At 32.2% G+C, this 22,107-nt stretch overlaps 1 protein-coding gene across 2 annotated transcripts in view; it reads right to left on the bottom strand.

The window, feature by feature from the left end:
- Positions 1-6,937: 6,937 nt before the first annotated feature.
- The window catches only part of LOC110994850 (lachesin-like), a 50,751-nt gene continuing 35,581 nt past the window's right edge, over positions 6,938-22,107 (bottom strand). For both annotated transcript variants that reach the window (XM_022261733.2, XM_022261734.2), the window contains exons 7-9: positions 14,980-15,099; positions 8,355-8,525; positions 6,938-8,113 (exon numbers count right to left, since the gene is read on the bottom strand). In XM_022261733.2, the coding sequence (XP_022117425.1) occupies positions 7,896-8,113; positions 8,355-8,525; positions 14,980-15,099 (509 nt within the window). In that variant the 3' untranslated portion in view covers positions 6,938-7,895. The remainder of the gene's footprint in view (positions 8,114-8,354; positions 8,526-14,979; positions 15,100-22,107) is intronic.

Genomic DNA, 22,107 nt, shown 5'->3' with positions numbered 1-22,107 from the left:
TTTTTGGGCTATTAAAAACAAAATTAACGAAACTTATATTGTTAAACAGAAAACAAATGTAATACGTAATTACAATTATGCCTCACAACTGATATTGTTGAAACATAGCGATAACACAACTAATACTAATAAAGACATTGTAAGAACAAGCAATGAAAATTTTATAGCTAATGAATTTGATTATACAACTTTCTATTGAAATGTACGATTTTGTTTTCAGTACATTTGTTATTTGCAGGTCTATTTTTATTTAGCTACCTGTAAAATGAAATCGAATCTTTTACCCAAACAAGCGCGACTGGAATTCAATTGTCTGACGCGGGCGGTTCCAGTCGATCGCGCCCTCAGATATTGGGTATCAGTTTTTACAATGATAAAACCACAGGCTCCACTTGGTCCTCCGAGTACGCTTATTTGAATCTTTTCTAGAGCCTTCCTTTTCTGTGAGTGTCAGGTAATTATCTGTGTGGCATTCCAATTTTCCGATCGAACGGCTAATTCACTTTAAATCTCTTCGTATTATCTAATCCTGGTCGGTCCCTCGGAGGCAGCCCACAAGTTGTGGAGTTTTGGCAAAGTTCGAACAATATACGATCTATCTATAGCGGTTACCTAGATTCCTATCGTCCTAGCGTACGTTCCTACGGTAAAATCATATTATTAATTAGAATCTTAAAATAATTTAATATTGAAAGTTATCTTTTATGGCTTCCAAGGCGAAGAAATTGGAATCCTTTACTTTTATTCCTGCTAATTAAGGAAATGAACATTGAACGTCGGTAATAAGTATTCCCTCTTTAGTTAAGTACAGTATTATTTGCCCATTTTAAGTCAATAGCCCTTAGTCCAATGAACATTGAAAATAATAAAAAAAAGAAAATTGTGGTTTAATTTAATTTATATAAAAATGAATTGCTGCTCGTTTGTCTCCCTTGACACCTTGATCGATTTTGCTTTGGCAGGGAGAAGATTTAAACTGTGGGAAACATAAATAAGTAAGCAAAAACACTTCAATTCTATTCAAAGATTTGTCCTCTATCAGAAGGACGTATGGTGAAACAGGAGCACGCACTTACATACTCGTGTGAACAACACGCAAATACGTAGTACAACTAATATCACCGCATACATGAATTCAAATACAACCAGTCACCACAAGTAGACTAAAAACTACAATTGAATTTTCCAAAAAAGTCTGATCCTAGGAAATATTAATATTATTAGATATATATATAAATATATAATAATTAATAGATGACTTTTGTCTCTTTAGGAATAAAAAAATTGATACTTGGTTGTCCTTCATGATGAAGACGTCTTTGACAAGATTTGTGTTTCATTGATGGAATATGAGGTCTCTTTCCCTCATTGGCCTGTTATAAAAAATATGTAGTGAGACAAATATATTATATGTAACACAGTTCACCGGGTCATCTTACTAATAATAGTATAGTTAGTTCGTTATGCTTTTAAAAAAAATCAATGGCGCTACAACGTCTTTAGGTTTTGGCCTCAGATTTCTGAATCTGTTTCATCATTTTTAAATCTAATAGGCTAGTAGGTGATCAGCCTCCAGTGCCTGACACACGTCGTCGACTTTATGGGTCTAAGACATGTCGGTTTCATCACGATGTTTTCCTTCACCGTTCGAGTAAACGTTAAATGCGCACATAGAAAGAAAGTCCATTAGTGCACAGCCGGGGATCGAACCTACGATCTCAGGTATGAGAGTCGCACGCTGAAGCCACTAGGCCAACACTGCTCCGCTGCACCGCTCTTATGATTCAGTAAAATCTAACAAAATCAAAGAGTTACAAAGTTCAGTAATAAAATATTTAAAAACGATTCTAACAATAAAATTGTTTAAAACTATTACTTCCGGCTTTTAAAATGTTTGGTCAGCGAATGCACTTGCAATCAATTTTTAGATTTGCACATGTGATGACTCAGCCCTCAGTCACCACTTGACATTTAAATTTACATACTGTGTAAAGGTTTGTGAGCAAATTTGTTTTGATTTATAGATTGAACGTTTCAAAATATAATAATAATAACGCCAATTTATTTCCAACAACCTTAAATTACATTTTTATATTATAATCATTTATCTAAAACTATGTTATTGAACCCGATGTAGGGTAAAGCCCTCCTCTAGTTCACTCCATAATTATTCGGTATCTTATCTCTGACCCTAATGATCTGACATTAAATTTACCAATTTTTGCAAACTATATTTAGTTTCATTTTTTTGTTTTTATTTTATTTAGAGGGTTATGGTATGGGGGACCCACGGGGACTCTAGATAAAATTTTGAAAAATATAGGCATATATAAAAATGTGTTGAGCTAATTAACTATATTGAATCTATATACTCACGCCAGATCTCCATTTGCTACGGTGTAATCTCCACATTTATGGCATTTAGTCAATCTGCCTGCTCCTTCAGTTATGGGTACTTTTGACCTATCCCTCGTTGTCGCTTTTTTTATAGAACAGGGGGTAAACGGGCAGGAGGCTCACCTGATGTTAAGTGATACCGCCGCCCATGGACACTCTCAATGCCATAGTGATGGTAGTTATATTTTATAATTGCAGTAAGAATAATACATTTTCAAATTACTTTTCCCTATCTACAGACTTTACTCGGTGTTATCTTCAGGAACTTGAAGATAGCTGAAGATGAACTTTGGAAATCCCCCTTACCTTTAAAGGACAATATACCACAAATTGGCGCTGAATTTTGAATTCTGTCCTGTCATCCAAAGATGAAATTCAGCTGCAGGTATTATTCAGACACAACTCCTCTGAACAGAGTGTTCAGAGGAGTTGTGTTGCTTAGTAAATGCGGTAGAAGGAAGGTCCTAGTACTGGGGAGTTTTTTGGGGATTACATGTGTTTACGCAAAACAATCAAGACTATCACAAACCATACAAGAATTTCGGTTATTTAACCTCTTCTTTATATATATCTATTACTATGAATATTGTACACTGATATAACTTTGATTGGCGCGATTTTTGTCCTAGGCGCGGTTAACAGACAGAGGTTGTTTCAGCGAGAGGAATCAGTCACTCACGTAGTCCTGAATTCCGAGGCCTTGGCTAAATAAATCCTCGGGGCAGTGTGGTCGGTGTGAGAAGCCCACGAAGTGAAGGAGACTTCTGCGCTTCGAAGCCAACTTCGGTCCTTCCAGAGCGCGAAGCGGACCAAAAAAAATCGCGATAATTTTGAAAAAATAATAAATAAAAAGTAAGATGTTGAAAGTATAGATTTACCACACCCAATTAGAATTTCATTTATACAGGAGACATACGCTTAATCGGTGGATGGGATATCATAAAAGTTATGGAAAGTTTCTTATCCTACATCATCTACATCATGTAAATTGGACAAGTTGACGGAAGCATATAACTAAATTCGGTGAAAATCCTACAACATTGCTCTTATAATCAGGATAAAACTACAGAATAGCGAGACATTTGGGGTCAAGGGCCGCTTTATACAATAATATATATGTATATTATTGAGTCATGAAAATGTTTTGGAAAAATACATCAATATTAAACTGTAATGTTTCTTGTGTAATTTTGTATCGATGCCAAATAGGAAACACAGATTCTCGTGTACCGACACAAATGTGAATACTAAATAAACAAAAAGAAAAACAAGCTAATTTTATTGCTCAATTTGAAATAGCTTTTCAATTTTGATATCGCCGTGTCAAATGATCCATATGAGAGGATTGAAAAGTTTTTATTGAGCGATCGAAAGAATAAATAACAATACACTTTCAACGTTTCAGTCGGGTTAGCCGTAAACCATCTCAGTTTAAGGAGGCATTAAATAGCAACTCAAACAAGAACCGTTACACTGAAGTTAACTCACATATTGCTTTGTGTCACGAACGTGGGAGAGAGTGAGTGAACTCGTTCTTAGCCTCATCGGAGTGGGACGGTGAGTGAGATCGGAGAATGGGAGTGAAGGGTGTAAAAGGAGAAAAACTACGTCGCTAAAAGTGAATGCGGTCGAAAGCCGCGCTTATTTCATCGTTAAGTGCATGGATTTTTCAAGTACTATGAGTGTGCCGTGACTTGCCTTCGAGATGCGATGTGGTATCAACAGACCGTCTGTGGCAATAATCAAAAGCATTTTTCTGTCAATTATTTTTGTAGCTCGTTCATTATTGAATCAGATACCTACTTCCACTTGTCGTGGGGTACAAGATTTTCCAAATTTATATTATTTAAATTAAATTTGGATTTTCTTATGTAATCTTAATAACAATAACAGTAGAATTTTAATGACATATGACATATAATATTAAACTTATGAATTTTATTAAAATTTTAGTTCAATACAGTATAATATGTAATGTTTACATAAATTAAATTAATAATTAAAAACTATTCTTGTTAATGATACAATCATTATTTTAGTACGAGTCATATTGTAACGAAGAGTACTGTGGGAAGTGCGGGTAATTGGAGTAATTTGTGACAGAATTTTGCGTGTCGTAATTAATGTATGTTTGCGAGTGGTCTGCGTCTTTTTAGTGTAATTAAATTCCTCGTTGATTTATTTAAAAATAAACCCGTAAATCTATCTCTATATACTAAGTAATTATAAACTTTCCTTCACTTTCATTGTTATATTAAACTATAGCAAAATGTTCTTTCTTATATATTATGTTATAACTAATATTTTTGTAGCTTCTTTACAATTTTATTGTTCAATCATAAACAGGAGATAAAATTACATATTTTGTTTTATTGTTTCAAATTGTTCTATTGTATTACACCAATAGAAAATGTTTTAAAACAACTAGAAGAAAATATTGGGTTACTCATTAAGACATGAATCATGAATAGCAAGCATTACCATCAATCTGGAGAGGAAACTAGGAGACCATTGTTATGCAGATTGGAACCGGACATCCCGTACGCTAAGGATATTCCCATGATACCATGTAAACAAATACGTGGTTAATACTGTTGATGTTTACTTACCATGAGAAAAAGTTTTTAAATAGACTAGTATATTTAAGTAATATAGCCATAAAGTTTATTACTAACAAAAACAGACACACTAAACGATATTCCAAGAAAAAATTAATAAGAGATAATTTTATTTTTCGTTTTACGTATGTAATGTGCTGTGGTTATAACTGGGCCTGGCTTAGTATTATGCTGAGGAACTGATGCATAGTGCTAATCATTCTGCCTCAGTCGCAAAAAAGAAAAAAAAAACTAATAATATATGAGTGAAAAGTTTGAGTGTCGTACAATTATATAGACATTCTTATATTTATAACATAAAAATTAGGTCCGTTAACTATTGCATATACATAAAAAATAACAATACAACAGACGAAGGAAGAATATCTTAATTTTCAGTGCTATAAAAGTATAACATTTAAATTTATACCTTTTATATGTCACCGTAAAATGTCAGCTGTTGTGATGTCAATATATCAGTTGGATACTTAGGTAAATTTGTCTTGTATAGTGTAATTTCCAACGATTTCCTTTGAGTATTTGTATAGTGAGCACTTGAGATGCAAACTGTAGCATCGAAGCTGTAACACTCTTGGGACACTCGGATGTGTACAAACGCCTATATTAGGTTATCGTGGCTCCGTTCCCAAACCCGTTCTTTAGGAACCGGCTCTTTGACAAATATCCAATTTTACTCTACGCACTCTGCAAGTGAAATTTATTCAGATTAACCTCGTTCTTTGATCAAAACTTATCACACAAAAATCTAAAGCATTAATTAATTATCTTTAAAAAACTAATGCGTTATAATTATATCCTGCTTCATTAAATAAAATGATTGCATAAAGTAATTATCATACACTACGGCGTAGAGGCTCTACGTACACCCAGCAACCTACATCTTCATATCACACAACTGTACAATAACTTAAACATAATATTAAAATTCGATTTATATGCCGCTCTATTTAATTTAATAAATAAATTACATACTATTACAACAAATCTTACAACAATCATTACAATTTACGTATATTAAACTCCCAGACTATTCGTTTTTATTATACCCGAATCTCTTAGCTAGGGTTGTCGCAATGAAAATAATAAAGCCTCAGGTAATTTCGCTAATGCATGCGGTTACTCCCTATCTAGATCACACTTGAATACTCCATATCCGAAGGCAGCAATTACAAGGGTATTATTGCTATCCTGATGACATTTACACTTAGTAGATACTTGTAAAGACGCCTCAATGTCTTTAAACATCAAACGTCAAACGCAATGAGCTGTGGTGTGAATTATTAGATCGGTTTTAGGTTCCACTAATCCGCTTTTAGCTTTTTAGAGCTTTCATACAAACGTGTATAGGCTTGTAACAGGAAGTCGGTAGACCGTCAATGAATGAAGAGAGTGGCCCTTTTCCTGCGAAACGCTTTAAATTGTAGATATGGTTTCTATTTCTTTAAATTGTAATGTTAGGTTAATTTATATTTTTATATGACGTAGGAAATACAAACTTTAATTACGATGGCATGTCAAGAGTTATATCATTATCAATATATGCTTCACAAACTAAGTTTTTTATATTTAATGAAGACCGATAATTTACGATTCAATAAGATATGGTTTGAAAGAAAAATGACTGGTACAAATATAATATTAACTAAGATGGATGAAAATACTATAAATTAATTATGAGGTCTCAAAATCTTTTCAGAAGAAATGCTAAATTTGTATGAGATAGATAAATAATCAAACTGACTACTTAAATGCCACCTAAGAAAACCTACGCATAAATTTGGTGGTTCCAAATTTAAAAATAAAATCCATTTGAAATATTACCACAGAATATAAAAGATGGATCTCGTATGACTTTGATATATCGTCACGTCACTCTACACCCATCAAACAATAAATAAAACACAACATATATGTATATAATTTTTACTTCGCAGGCATATTTATACACTTGTTACATGGCCATTATGTAAGTGGCTTATGTTAAATCAAAAATATATTGATCTAAAACCGAGTCCTAAGTTATTAATGCTCATTAAACAAATCTTCACCAATATTAGCGTTATTTTTGTCGATTTAAGAAATTTAATTAACTTAACTATATTTTATTGACAACCAACTTAAAATTTTGTATGTACGTATATAAATTTGAAGCAGCTCGGACCAGTATGAACATTTTCTTTCAAAAGCTGCCAATAGACAAACTCTATTTTGGCATTGCACAACATCGTGGCAATCAAGAATACAGACGTTTAATTTTAACAAATTTTTTCAAAAATTTTCGATTCGCTGACTTCTAAGTAAATTTAACTCCAATTAAAATCATTGATGTCAGTACATTATTAGAAATTCAATAAAACATTACAATATTCACATTTTCAATTAACAGATTAGGACCCTTGATAACTAAAACTACAACGTCAAGTTCTATAACAGATGACAGTTAATAAATTCAACAACATTAATTTTAACAATAAATACATGTCTAGCTATATTTGTTTACATTTCACTATACATGCAAAATCTAGTTAAACTTAATTCGTGAAATACATAAAATATCATTATGTACAAACATAGTAAAATATCGATAAAATACATACATTCCTTTACGCAAGGATAATTTTATTAACTTATAAGAAAAGCTGTTTATACATCAAAATGCTTACAGCAGTTTTAAGGTTAAATACACACAATTCACTTAAATTGTACCCAAGCATTTACAACGCTCATTAGTGTTTATAAAGTCCAAGCACATTCACTATTTAAAAAGAACACAATATCATATTAAATTCGCTTTTTGGTACGAATTAATAGCCACTCATTGGTAACTGCTAGTTTTAACATAAATTCTGTTTCGTTATATAGATGTCGAGAACAGTTTATTTAGCACGCGAGAGCTAAAGCAGTTAGTAAGAAAATCGCGTGTGGGGTGACTCGACAAGACATAGCGGGTGAGGGTCGACCTCCCAGGAAGTCCGCGTCCTCAGTACGATGCCCTCCTTCCCGCAGCGGGCCTTGGAGACTGGACCGCACATCGTTTGTCTCTACGTAATTCGTTTCTGTGTCTTCGACCCGTGATTTAAGATACGGTAGCTCCATTTCTAAAATAAAATTTTACATTATATGAGATTTCACTCCCAACTGTCTTAGCTGGAATATTTCAAGATTTAATTGGCTTGTCTCAAATATTTATGTGTAGTGAATTGATTATATATAACAATGTTTATTACATTTACATTTCTTAGTTGGGCTTCTTTCAGAATGTCTCTCATAAGGTTTCCTTTTCAATTCGATTTTTTGTATATATGGAACATTCATAGAATAAAGAAAAGATATACGTACTATATAATCTAATGGTCCCTTCAGCATCACCAATGGAGTTTTTGGATATACACTTGTAGCCTCCCATATCAGTGTCTTGAATGTTACGTACAATTAAACGCATTTGTACACTGTACGCCGAATTGCTGATTTCACTCATCTGGTACTTGTCATTAGTAATAATCATTTCACCTAGACAGAATATTATTTTAATAAAAATAAAAATAGTATGAGAAATTAATTAAATAAGGGAATATCTCGATAGACAATTATTCGTACCGAGTTCTTGTTTAATACTATGTTGAAGTTAATTCTAAGAAGAGTAATTTTATAGCACTAAAAAGTGTATACCGCTAGTTCTATATGGGTTCGATATGGGTTTCGCGTCATTTGCATATCACATAATATTAGTCAGCATTTTGCAGAGGTTGGAACATATAAATATAACGCAAGATAATATATATATAATCATCAGTTATCTAATGATTATCAAACTTTACACTTTAGAAGCTTAAGTAGCTTCTTCAACTATGAGAATTCATAATTTTATTTATGTATGAAAATATCGTTTACGAGAGCAAAACTCATTGTTATACTAACACGATAACATGAAACTAGTCGATTATTGATATAGTTATTTCCTCACCCTTCGATAGGACCTTTCCGATCATTTATATTCAGCTACATCCGAATATTGCTTATCGATATGAAATATGTTGTTTCGTGTGTCGTGACAATAGTAATGACTCGCCCACAATGCTTAGTCAACGTTTATATCAATTTGACCTTACATAGGTCGTAGGTTATGGATAATTTTATATCTAACATATATCTATATTAATTTAATTATTGAATTTCGTATTTTATACAGTGAGGCAGTGTATGAGATAACAATTATAAAATACGTACTAAAGACTATTATTGATTAACAATATAAACGATGTTTGAAAAAAAACGCGGGAGCCTTCGAAATTGGCGGGCGCTATTTTTGTTTGAATTTGCTTTTTATATTATGCATAAACTGTAAATAATTAAAAGAACGAATTATAAAATCCCATACTCGACGCTGGCTAATGCACAAACCGTGCTAGAGAAAAAAAAAACTTATTATAAAATTTATAATTGGCTATTGACTATCTTGGTTATAAATACCGATCTGTGTAAATTTCCTTAAGACACATGTTTTTTCTCTTAAAATAATCACATGATTATTTTAAGAGAAAAAAGGAGTAAGAAGTCGCTGTTACATAACAGCGACTTCTTTGTTCTTATATATTAACGTTACATACATAATAAAATATGTACTAATTTTATTATTTAAATCAAGACCATTTTGTGAAAATATTCCATTTCAGTTTGAATACTTTTTATTATTCATAAAAGGTTAGGATTATAAAGTCTTATTCGATTTTTTTTTACTTTTGTTCTCCTGAACAATACCGTACCTTTGACATGAAACCCCACAACTGTATAAATGCAGTGAACTGTGTAAACGTCTTTAAGGCATATTTTTAGATTTAATTAGCAAAAAAATTAAATTATGTTCAAATACTAAACAATAGTGACTTTTAAATTAAAGCACCCAGTATATAATTTAACTGTTTAAGTTAAATAAAATAAATAAATATATAAAAACACTTTACTATTATCAAAGCTACATAATGTCAAAAGTGCCATAACTACTCATAAAACAGACTTATTTTATTGATAATTTTATCAAAATACATCTGTTTTCTGTTGGTCAATACAAATGATAGACCTAAACTTAGTATTTCGTGCTTTATCTACTTTATCACAAAGACAGATATATACATGTCATAAAAAAATTATTTAATTACCATAAAATAATTAATAAAAATGTCTAATAAAAAGTAATCACGGTGAGTACAATTAATCATCTTATCTGAAGAAAAGCGTTTAAAATGTGCAAAGAGTGTGACGGGTTGTTCGCTTCACTCGCTACATTATATCGGGGGTCATGCTATTCTACATTAAAAATTGCTTGCATTCTTCTTGTCCCGTTTATTTGTGCGGGCGAGTTTTATTTTTCGTTTCCACAGCCACCGAGGCTTATTTTATTACAGCGACATTTAATTGGAATTCCTCATTTTTTGGGATATATCCACTTCATAACAGAATTCTTGACGATGTTTTTAGATATTTAAATATGTATGTTAATTTAAGAAATAAAGGAGTACGTTTTATTTAACTATGGCCTTCATTTTACGTGAAAATTTGTTATCTCGTTAAAATAGTTAAGCTTTTAAAGATACAACTATAGGTTCGTAAAGTATAAGTGTTTTTTTTTATAGAACAGCGGGCAAACGGGCAGGAGGCTCACCTGATGTTAAGTGATACCTATGGTCACTCTCAATGTCAGAGGGCTCGCGAGTGGGTTGCCGGCCTTTTTGATTTTTAAATGACAACCTCTTTTCTTGAAGGACCCAAATTGTTGTTTTATGTATACTGATTTGACACAATATCTTTACTTGTTGGTAGTACCAATTATATAAAATTGTGAAAATTCGATTGAATATGCATGTAAACAATACGCCTCATAGTGTAAATAGTAATTGTCACTAATCGTAAGGATCATTCATTAGTAAGTCAAATACATCAAGCCAGCCCACTGGTGCGAGGTTTCGGCTTGAATTGACCACAAATCTGTGGCGTGCTTACTGCAACTGACACCTTGACGGTGCCCGGTTGCGACAGTTACGCCCTCTTTGTTTATTATCATACAAACTTAATTAACGATCGATTAAAATCAATTAAATATGAATAAACTTTCGGTATTCAATGTATATGAAAAAATGAGAGAACTAATTGTGGTTTTGAAAAGCGTATGTTTTCATCTGTATTGAGATTTTGTTTATATTTCATTTCTTTATTTAGAATTTTAGATCCAATAATATAAATAATTTTAAACTTTTCTTTTTATCGAAACTTTGACAAACGTTAAGTCAGAGTGGACTGTCTGTCTGAATCCACCCTTTTCGTGTCTACCGCGCCATAGCTCGTCCCGTCTCGTCACAGCCATGTATTACCTAATTTAATTTGTAACTCACCACAATTTATAGCCCGTTGGACCGGCTGACCATTCCTATGTCTAACTAAACACGATACAAAATGGCTTTTAAATAGACAGCGACCAAATGTTATTGAAAAGTGAATATGAATTTTATTTGTTAAAATATTGTGGTATAGTGGAGTAAATATCGCGAATGTAGCCTAAAGCAATTTCAAGCGGGGCGGGCCAGTGGTCTTTGTTGCATATCGGCCGGTAATAGAATTTGGTCCGCTTTTTGCGTGGTCGGTCTACGCGTAATAGCTGGCTCGGTTGCCTTTGTAACTACTCCTAAATCTGCCCTGCAATATCCATCTGGTTGGCTTATTTTATTATGGTCACGTTGTCGCATCAGAGATATGATTAGAGTTCTTTTGTTTCACTGCGATATAACAATTTCGTTCAAAATTCAACGTCTCATAATAAGTCATTTGTAATTCAATTAGTTTAGAATTGCAGCATAAGCAATAACTACTGATATGCTAAGTTTACTAAGCATCGCCACCTCTAATACGTAAACAATTTTTACACAATGTTTAATGGTATCTACTTGAATTGTATTTCTCCAATTTACATATCGAATTCTGTTTTAGCTATAAATCGCGGAACAATTTGAAATGTCAAAGAATCCGCTGAAAAGTTTTATTCGTTGTATTGGTTTGGGCAGCTGGTGTAGCCACACATGTCGCTGCGGCAAGTAACGTATTTCTAACTGGACTTTAGTGAACGGCTGGCGTAACGCATTATCTGGCAATACTGGCTCTCGTTTCTCGGTTCTCAACATATACACTCGCATTAAGGACCTATATATCCTATAAGACTTTTTTTTAATTTAATATGCTAGGTTACGAACCTTATTCTTTTAAATTTAAGCTGAGCCAAAATAAAAGGTTGAGTTATTTAGCATTTTTTTTCCACGGCATGCGTTGCATTTTTAACTTTTCGTATTCAATTTCAAAATGTGTCGAATTTCTTCATTAGTTTTACTGATCTTGACGGTACGAAAAACAAATGAAAATCACATATTTCCTTATTTAAATTTTGAATTATATTCTTTAAAATCTAGACTTTTAATGATACCAAAACCAGCCAGATACAAATAGTATATTGCTAAAGAGATTTGATTAAAAGTTCATATATACTATAATGCGAAAATAATTTTTCTCCAACCTAATACAATTATTTATTATGACAATAATTCCAAATTCTAAATCTAGGCCAAATTGAAAGGAAAAATGTATTTACCGAACCATATATAGAAGACTGATCAGATCTTTAAAAACAGTTCAACCATATGAACACTAATTCAGAAACTCTAATAACGTGCGCGAGTTTTACACTGTATGCCTTTTATGGCGATATGGTATATTCATCCTTTTTGGTGGGAATTCATCAAATATTTTAAAGTAGTAATAGCTATAGGCCCTTAAACGTATCTGAAAATGTCCTTTCCGATGCTCTTTTCGCAATCGAACAATTTACTTAAAGCGAGTGGCGCAGCGCATACAATTACGAGTAACGTAATTAAGTGCGGTATTGATCGCGTTTCATTTTTGGTCCCAATTTATAATTGTGTATAAATTTTAATTGCTTCAACGATAATCTCCTTACGTTCGACTTCATAGTATTAAGCAAAATAGCAAATTTCTGTCTCTACTGCTGTCTACTAGTAGATCTTACAATATACAAATAATCAACAAAATTTATATTGAGGTAGACCTATTTGTTTGTACACTGGCTGAGTTCACATGAGTTGCTTGCTATATCGTTAGTTATAAGATTTAGGAATATAAGTTTAATTTTTTAATGTTTTTATGTAGGATAATTGGTGTGGGTTATTTTGGAATTCTATCGAATTAGTGGTAACTGTTAAGACAGCAAAATGTAGTGGAATAAATAAATAAATATAATTATATGTGATTGGAAAAACGTATGTTATATTCTAATATTGGATATAGACTTGATAGTAATTACACACAAAACAGTATAAACCATTTGAACACTTATTTTTCGTATAATTTTTGATTTGAGTACGTTAATATTAATTTTTAATGTTATTAGCATTTCTACCTGCGCACAGAATAAACAAGTTTCAACACAGGTGTGTCGTTATAACGAAAAGTAATGCCCCTTCCAACGTTTTGTTAGGTTAAGTGCCTTATTTGTATTAGTTAGCACGTATTTTTACAGGACTCCAATTATATTAGTCAGACCTTTTAAATATTAATAGGACTTTTAATGATTTACTACGACTCATACGACAACTATATATACTTTTGAAAATATACAATGGTAATCAATAGGAGAGTTTGTATGAATTGTATTATAATGACTGAGCAGTGTTTACCTGGTGGCTTAAGCGACCTCATCTTTAAGGTCGTGCGTTCGATTCACAGCTGTCCACCAGTGGAATTATCTTTCTATGCGAGCATTGCATATTCGCAAGGTAATGTATAACATCGCGAGGATACCGGCATGACTCAAACCCAATCAATGACAAATGTCAGACACGGAAGATTTATTATTGTTATGACTTACGAATTTATTGAAACTAAACTTTAACAGAAATGTGATTTTTACATTTACATTAGTATCTAGTAGTGTGATTCGAATTAAGAATAAAGTAAATTATGTGATAAATTCGTATGTATATTAGAAATGTTTTATGAGAATGAGTAATACTCACGTATATAGATATAATCTTATATAAATTCTGAGAAACGCATTTATTCGAAAAGGAAATATTGTTGGCGCATTTCCCACAGCTGTAAGGGTATGTGAGACTTGACGCAGAGTATCTTCTCTGCTACTCAAAGAACTGTGTGAGCTACTAACTTGAACTAGAGAAAGGCTTTTCACGTTTTACCGATGCGATCAAAAGGCAACTTAAATAATATTCAAAAAGAAATAATAGCTTAAACATTCTTCATTCGCGTTACATGGTTTAGGGATTTCACTTTTAAAATGTAAATGGATTCGTATAATAATTAAACGCTAGTTCATAATTACCAGTAATTAATAATGTACATTGTCGCTCCATAATCAACGTCGAAATAAATCTTTGTTAATGAAACGCGAACATGAAAATTTCTAATATTTTTTAAATACTCATAAAACGTACCTTGTAGACACTAGCCCTTGTCAAAGAGGGATAGTAGAAATATGAAAAACGACTCATTTAATGACTACTTTAACGCTTTCAATGTGCTTTATGAATAATGAAATTAGTTGCTTATTCCGTTCTTGAGTTCCGTGCCCGAGACTTAATAAGCTTTGTGAGTTACGACTCGGTTATAAAATATCCTACCGGCCTTGTTGAACGTAAACAGAGATTGTAAATAGGTTTTGAGCATTTTAATGTGCGAGATTAGGCGTTACAATTAAAGACAAATAAAATGTATGTACGTTCAATATTAATAATTAAAAACTAGCAGTAAAGAGCATTTTTTAATCAGACTCATGTTTTTAATTATAAAAACCATGATTATTAAATTAATGAACATGATCTTCTACCATGTGTGTCTTTGTATTATTTATATAGGAAAGAACATAAACGCAGACATTACGAAAGAATCTTACCATTTTCCCTAGTCCAATAGTTAATAGCCTTGGGCGAAGCTTCCACGTGGCACTGAAGGTTGACATCTGTGCCCGTCGGAGCACCGACAAGCTGATTTGGGACTTGTACTAATGGATGGACTAGAAAAAAAACACATTTTCAACTTATATATATATATATTCTTATTAGACACATCTAGTAAAAAGTACATGTGATATTAATCAAGCCGACTAGGCTCCGATAACAAGTGCAAAAGTTTGGATATGAAAGCGTTTTAAAAGCTTTTACCGATAACTAGACGTATATTATGAGTTTTTGGGTACATTAATTTTAGTACACAAATAGCAAATATAAACATAAGTGAGTGGTTTGCGGCACAGCATAAAGTACAATTTACCACGTAGGTACTGCTATTACCAAAATTCGCCACGCAGTTTTGATGTTTGCATACATAAAATACGGTACATTCTAGCCTGTTAGGTTTTGATACATTTTAACCGAGTGCCGTACCGCGATTCGCATATGCTGAGGTTTTACTAGCATTTTTGTTTACACAACTTTCCATTTGCCGTTGAAATGTTTGTGTGCGTGTGTTACTATGCAGATACTGGAAAAGGTTTTGCATTTCATATAACTGAATGTTCCTGCACTTGCCGCATAATATTTTTACTATACGTGCAACTAATATAGCTTTTGCTTATTTCAACTTTTTAAACTACGGTGACACGTTTTAACACTGTTTTGATGTGATTTATTTAGGAACTTTATTCATATAGTAACACTTGACTGTTTCTTTCTTTTTTTCAATTAGTGGTTTTTTAAGGTTTATTATCGAAACTAATTAATATAGAAAATGAAGTAAACTTAAGAGTATTTCGTAAATAATTCTTAATTATAGGCAAAAGTTCAGCAGCAACCTTACAATTCTAACCCGTGACTTCGGAATTAACCCAAAAACAATTCGATAGAAACCCAGATTGAAACAGAATTTGAAACAAAATTTGAACAGATCTAGATATCAAATGGTAATTTTTTTTCGTTTATAATATTTTCTATCTTACATTTTTATGTTTCTGTTTCAACTACCTTTTAAAATTATAAACGTATTAGTTTATATTTTCATGTCTTTTATATATATATATATTTGTGATGTGTCTGTCACGTTTCCTTATTGCATACAATATATATATATTGTTAGAATTAGAATTAACCACGTTATTTTATACTTAAATAGAGTATTTGACTAAAAATTTAAATTCTGCTCATACTATATAAATTTTGCGTCATACTAAAAAAAGCGTTGCGATACTCATAGTAGAGCTATCAATACCGACTAATTTTCGAAAAGCTTAAACCTACAATAACATATTTTATCATTAATAATAAATGAATTTGCATTTGTCACATTGTCATTAATAGTTATATCAGTGTTGTGTTTCATTATAGCGGGAATTAATTATAATTTATGAGCAATACAATATTAGTGGACAGTAACTAATACTAAAATTTATATTCTAATTTCAACAATTTATCCTGTCAAGTTATATGCAATATAGCCAATTTCCTATTTAATTATTATGAATAACTTATGTAAAAACAATTACAATTATTTTATTTATTAACGTAATTAGCGATTATTATGTTATCTATTACCTACAATATTAATAAATTATATTTAGGTGTGATTATGATATGAAAGTGCCAGTGTTTATTTTGTTTTTAACATCCTTATGTCACTTGGAAAACATAAAAACTGATATTTTAAATTATTTTTATAGTCTTTATTTAAAATTAAGACAAGCTTTATTTACAATAAAGGATATGAATATTACGTTAAGATTAAATTTGAATTCAGCATTATGTCTGTCATCAGGATGTATTAAGTATTCTCCTCCATTTCGAGAACACGAGACTTCGCTTAGACATGAGAAGCAAACTTCAAACAGAGGTCTCACAAATTAGTTAATATTTTAAAACCCATATGATACGTGTAAAATATTCGGTACACAGTCGGGAAGTGAATTTGCGTAATATCCGGCAAGTATGCACATTAGGCGCGCCGCTCGCGCAGGGTGTTTGCACAGTTCCGGTACAGCACTTCGCGAACTTACTACTGTCAGGTGTTTACTTTGAATATTATCTGAGAACTGGCTGCATTACAAATGTTTGTATTGAGTTGAGTTTTATTTGACTAGTCTCGTAATAGTTTGTTCCCAATTAAATTAAAGTGTCCGTTCTGTTCTCAACTTTACGTTCGTATCTGGAATCGTATGAAAGTTGAGTAATTTGCGTCAAAAGTCGAATTAATTGGGCATGATTATTAAAATTATTATTTAACATTTAAACTTATAATTATAACCAAGTTTTAGACATTTCTTTCAATGTAAGTATACTTCGTCCCTAAAGTCTGTTTAGAGTGAATTAAGGAAAAAGGAATTTTCTCCATCGGCCTTAGATTGCAGCTTATTTGCGGTTATTCTCTTTGACCGTCGTTAAGTTCCTTTGGACGGCTTTTACGAGTTCGAGTGGCCAATTTAGCGAACAAAATCTGAACGATCAGAATTTTTGTTGTAATTAATAACTCGACCCAAAGAATTTCTAATAAAATAAAATTAGCTGAGACTTTATTGTTCCGATTATAGAGATAAAAAGTGATGAAATTAGAAGGTGCTATTAACAAATTTTCTTATATAAGTAGATTGGAATTCTCTACAGCAATCAAAAGTTAGGGCGAGTTTTCCGAGGAAGGATTTTGCGCGGAATTCTTGAAGTGACAGTTTGATTAACCGAGCGGTGCACACGCTTTTCGATTTCTTGGTGTTTTGTAGACCTGTTCTAGATAGCTATTACAAGAATTTGTTACACAAATGTCTGCTACTATTTACGTCTTTCATTGGTAAATTGATGACATGGATATATATATAAGTTTCTGTCTCCTCTCATCTTAACTTAAGCTACAGTTTAATGATAATGATTAAAATAAATAAATAAAACACGAAAATAAATTTAAAATGTTTAGTTCTTTAATAATGGTATATCTAAGTACCAAATTAATAGACAGGGCCAAAAAGAAACAACAAAAAATTAGACAGCAAAATTCTGATAAAATATCTAGTATTTGTCAAATAATTACTGCCATGTATTTAATCCACCTCATAATTACAATTCCAACAAAGTACTAGATAAAGTGTAAACAATTCAATGTAACATTAATTAATTCAAGGAGGACGTATGCAAATTGCTAACAATTTGTTCACTTCTCTGAGTTTCTTTTTCTAAACTAATTTAGCGTGTTTTCAAGTCGTCTGTGAATGAACTAAAATAAATCGACCGCGTAACAGAGCATTTATCCATATCTTAAAACCATGAATATTTCTTGGTGGTTCAAAATGATTTATCAATAAAAAATTCACTGAACTTTATATCAAATTAAATTATACATTACGTACGCGAACTTTTATTAATTATTATATATAAAATTTACAAACTATGCGTGTCAACGAGTCACTCCCGGTGACCACTGCTGAAATGCTCTTGAGACATCGAGTTAATGAACTCACATTTATTAAACATGTTTTATTTACTTAGATATTTTTAATTAAATTACTAAAAACAAAAAACATCAATAATTGGCGAACTCGCGGGCAATCAACGGGTTATAAGGCGACAACAACAATCTCTTTTAGGCAACCCAAGAAAAAACCTAGAAAAATAGTTATGTTAAGGAAGTGCAAATTATCAAAATAATACAATATACTGGAAATTATAAAATAGAGAAATATATTATATATTATTTTATTACGCTAAGCTTGATCTGCTCTCAAGATACCTTTAATATGTTAGCAATCAATTTTAATACTTAAATGCTTTTACTAATTTCGCATTTTCTTTTACCATATTGCTTATACTCCTTGTATAAGCATTGTCAATAAATACATGTTAATCAGGATGTGAAAATGATTAGTAAATGCGAATGGGAATCACCTGAAAGGGTTCTATTTTATTGCAGAGTAAATCCCATTTTCAAGAAAGAGACGAATGTGTGTATCATTGAAATAGGAGTGATAATGAGTGTGAGTTACAGAAACTCGCGTTTCTTGCTGTTAATGTACTACTGAATCACATAATTTAACTTACTACTAATGAAAAATAACGCTTTTGGAAAATTAAAAAAAAAAATTTTAAAAGCTCAAACGTCAAACATACTTAGGAAAAAACCTTAAGCACAAATAATGTCTTAAAATGCGTGGTTGCAGGTCACTTGTTATCAAGAGGACCGTTTGTTTCCAAGAGGGATATTTAAATTAAATATTTGAGGGCGTTAATTTTGTCTCCTCATCGGGTGAACGCGACGCATTCTTTGCGAAGTAATTAAACAGAGTGGAAGGGTTCCTGTATTAGTTTGTTTGTTTGGTTTAAATTGCGTTTTCTATGAACTCCAAATAGTCAATTGCTCCTAGCTATAATTACAATGTTTTGTCAGTATTTGAATGCTAATGTATGTAGTAAATTGACAATTGCGTTATTATTCGTATAATTATATATAGTAATTTATATATATATTTTAATTACTTCTAGAGAATTATCAAATCAGATTTTATCGAAATTAATTGACAGGGTCATAACCCTGGTTCAAAAAAGTTAAAAAAACTTAAGAGCAGTTTTGGTCTAGTAGATTGGCATTCCTAAGGTCGTAAGTTATAACTCACTATACAGTTCTTTTAAGGTCCTTATTTAATCTCTTCGCTCAAAGGAAAACGGCATGCTTCAGACTAAAAAGTCACAGTGTGTCAACCACAGTAGACTGAAGAATAAGAAATAGAATTTAATGATCATGAAACATGAAATCTGAGGCCAGACCAAGGGCTGAAGCGTCACTGGTATTTATAATGTTTTGCCACTGTCAAATACTGAAAAGAATTTTTAATATGTTTTTTTACTGTATCCCAATTTTTTTAACTGGCCAATTAGAAACATAGCTAACTCAAACTTTATTGAATTTTAATTTTAGGACTTTTTGGTAACCTAATTCATTTGTCATTTGTTTTTTGAGAATGTGCGGCAAATCTAAAACTCTTGTTACACGTAAAAATGAAGCTAACGCGAGAAAATTTTTGGTCAATTATTTATTTTGACTATCGTTGTGAGCAACAACAAAGCTATAATAGGCTGCGATTAGCACATCTTAATGAAACCCCATCTCTTGCCACTATTTACAATTGGTTTAACGAGTTGAAGCGCGGACGTAGCAATCTCAATGATGATCCGTGTGAGGGACGTCCTTTAACAGTGACTACTGAAGATAACATCAGTGCTATGCGACGCATGAGAGGGTAAGATAAAAGAGTGATCTATTAGCAGATACGGACAACCCTAGCCATTGATATAATTCAAGTTCAAAAATATTGACACGGAAATTTAGGCGTCTATCTAATCTAGGCGTTATAACAAATGGATTCCCCATACTTAACCAACGACCAGAAACACTTTCGCATTAACTGCTGTATTTGACAACGTCACAGGAGATAAAAACTGGATATATTGCTATGAACACGAAACCGAAAGACAATCAGCTCAGTCGGTGTTTCCTTTCGAGGATCAGCCAACTAAGGTAAATAAAGTAAGAAGTAAAGGAAAAAAGATGCCCATTCTTTGCTCGGAATGGTCATTTTGCGACAGTTATGATAGAATATGGAAGGACAGTTATTGCAGACTGGTATGTCAATCGCTGTTTGCCTGATGTCTTGGAAAACTCGAAACATCACCTTCAAAGCAGATCCTCCTTCACCACGACAACGCTTCAGCGTACTCCGCAAAATGGACTATTGAATATTTGACTATGGCAGTCAGTGTCGAGATAATGAGTCATCCGCCATACAATACTGAACTGGCGCCCTGCGCGAACTAAAGATAAAATTCGAGATATCCGCTTCACGAGCCCTGAAGATGTGGTGAAAGCGTATGAAAATGCCATAGAGATCCCTAAGGAAGAATGGGCCCACTGCTTGTCTCAATTCTTCTATCGAATGCGACGATGTATAGAGAGCAACGGAGATTACTTCGAGAATCAATAAAAGCATTCGCAACATTTAAAGCCGTTTTTTATTTTCTCAACAATTTCAATGTAACCTATAGGGTATAAAAAACGGTTGATACATTTTCTTACGAAGAATTTACAATTGATGGCTAAAGCTACAAAATTATATTGCGATTGATCTAACATAACTTATATATAAACACAGTAGGTGTGCAATATAACGTAAACTTAAAATATAACTGAGATCTTGGTCTGGAATTTCTGCATCTGTTGTATTGATCATTTTTATTTATAGTCTGCTATCTTCCTGAGATACGTCGTAGCTTTTTGATACAGCGAGTCTTTCATGTTTTTCTATGCCGTAAGAATAAGTTCATTGTCATAATATAGAATAACACTTTTGTAAGAAGCTGAAATTCGAACCCGGTTTACATCCCAACTGTGTATAGTGCATAGTACACATAACAAAAAGACAAAAACGATTATTACATGTTTTGTGCTAACAAAAAATAAAAACAAGTTAATTTACAATTTTCCTGTAAAAAAACGTTTTCTCGTCGTACATAATAAAGGTGAAATTTTATTTGTACAGGTTTTTAATCCACGTAACAACAAATCTTTACGGAGTCGTACCTCGAGCTTAACCGACTTGCATAAATATTAGGCTACGTAAATGTATTACCATAATGCAACTTTGTTTCATTTTACATAAACAGAACAAAGGCAATTTTAAAGAAAAGAGTCACGTTTACGCGGCTTACTTTTAAATCTGCTTCTATGCAACTTTATAAAACTAGTTCTTTTGTATGTTCGTGATTCAGTTTGTTCATAATGCATCTTTTACGGAGATAGATCCTCGAGTCGATGCAAGGGAAAAAATGTTCTGGCTTGGACAGGAGATGTTATTACTTATTTAAAATGTAATGAAGGAGGCATTAGACTTATTTGGGCATAATAAGTATATACAAAGATTCTAAATAATACGACAGAAATAATATAAATATATTCTTCACTCGTCCAAAAGAAAACTTTGGCACCGTTTTTCTATTTTCCCATAAGTTTCTTTTTGCGGTAATTCGAAATGCATCCAAGGAGGTTTTTGTGTATTTTT

This window comes from Pieris rapae, chromosome 1 (genome assembly GCF_905147795.1).
Source record: "Pieris rapae chromosome 1, ilPieRapa1.1, whole genome shotgun sequence".
NCBI classification, from domain to species: domain Eukaryota; kingdom Metazoa; phylum Arthropoda; class Insecta; order Lepidoptera; family Pieridae; genus Pieris; species Pieris rapae.
The sequence above is the reverse complement of the archived record's forward strand: the minus strand, read 5'-3'. Positions and strand labels throughout refer to the sequence as shown.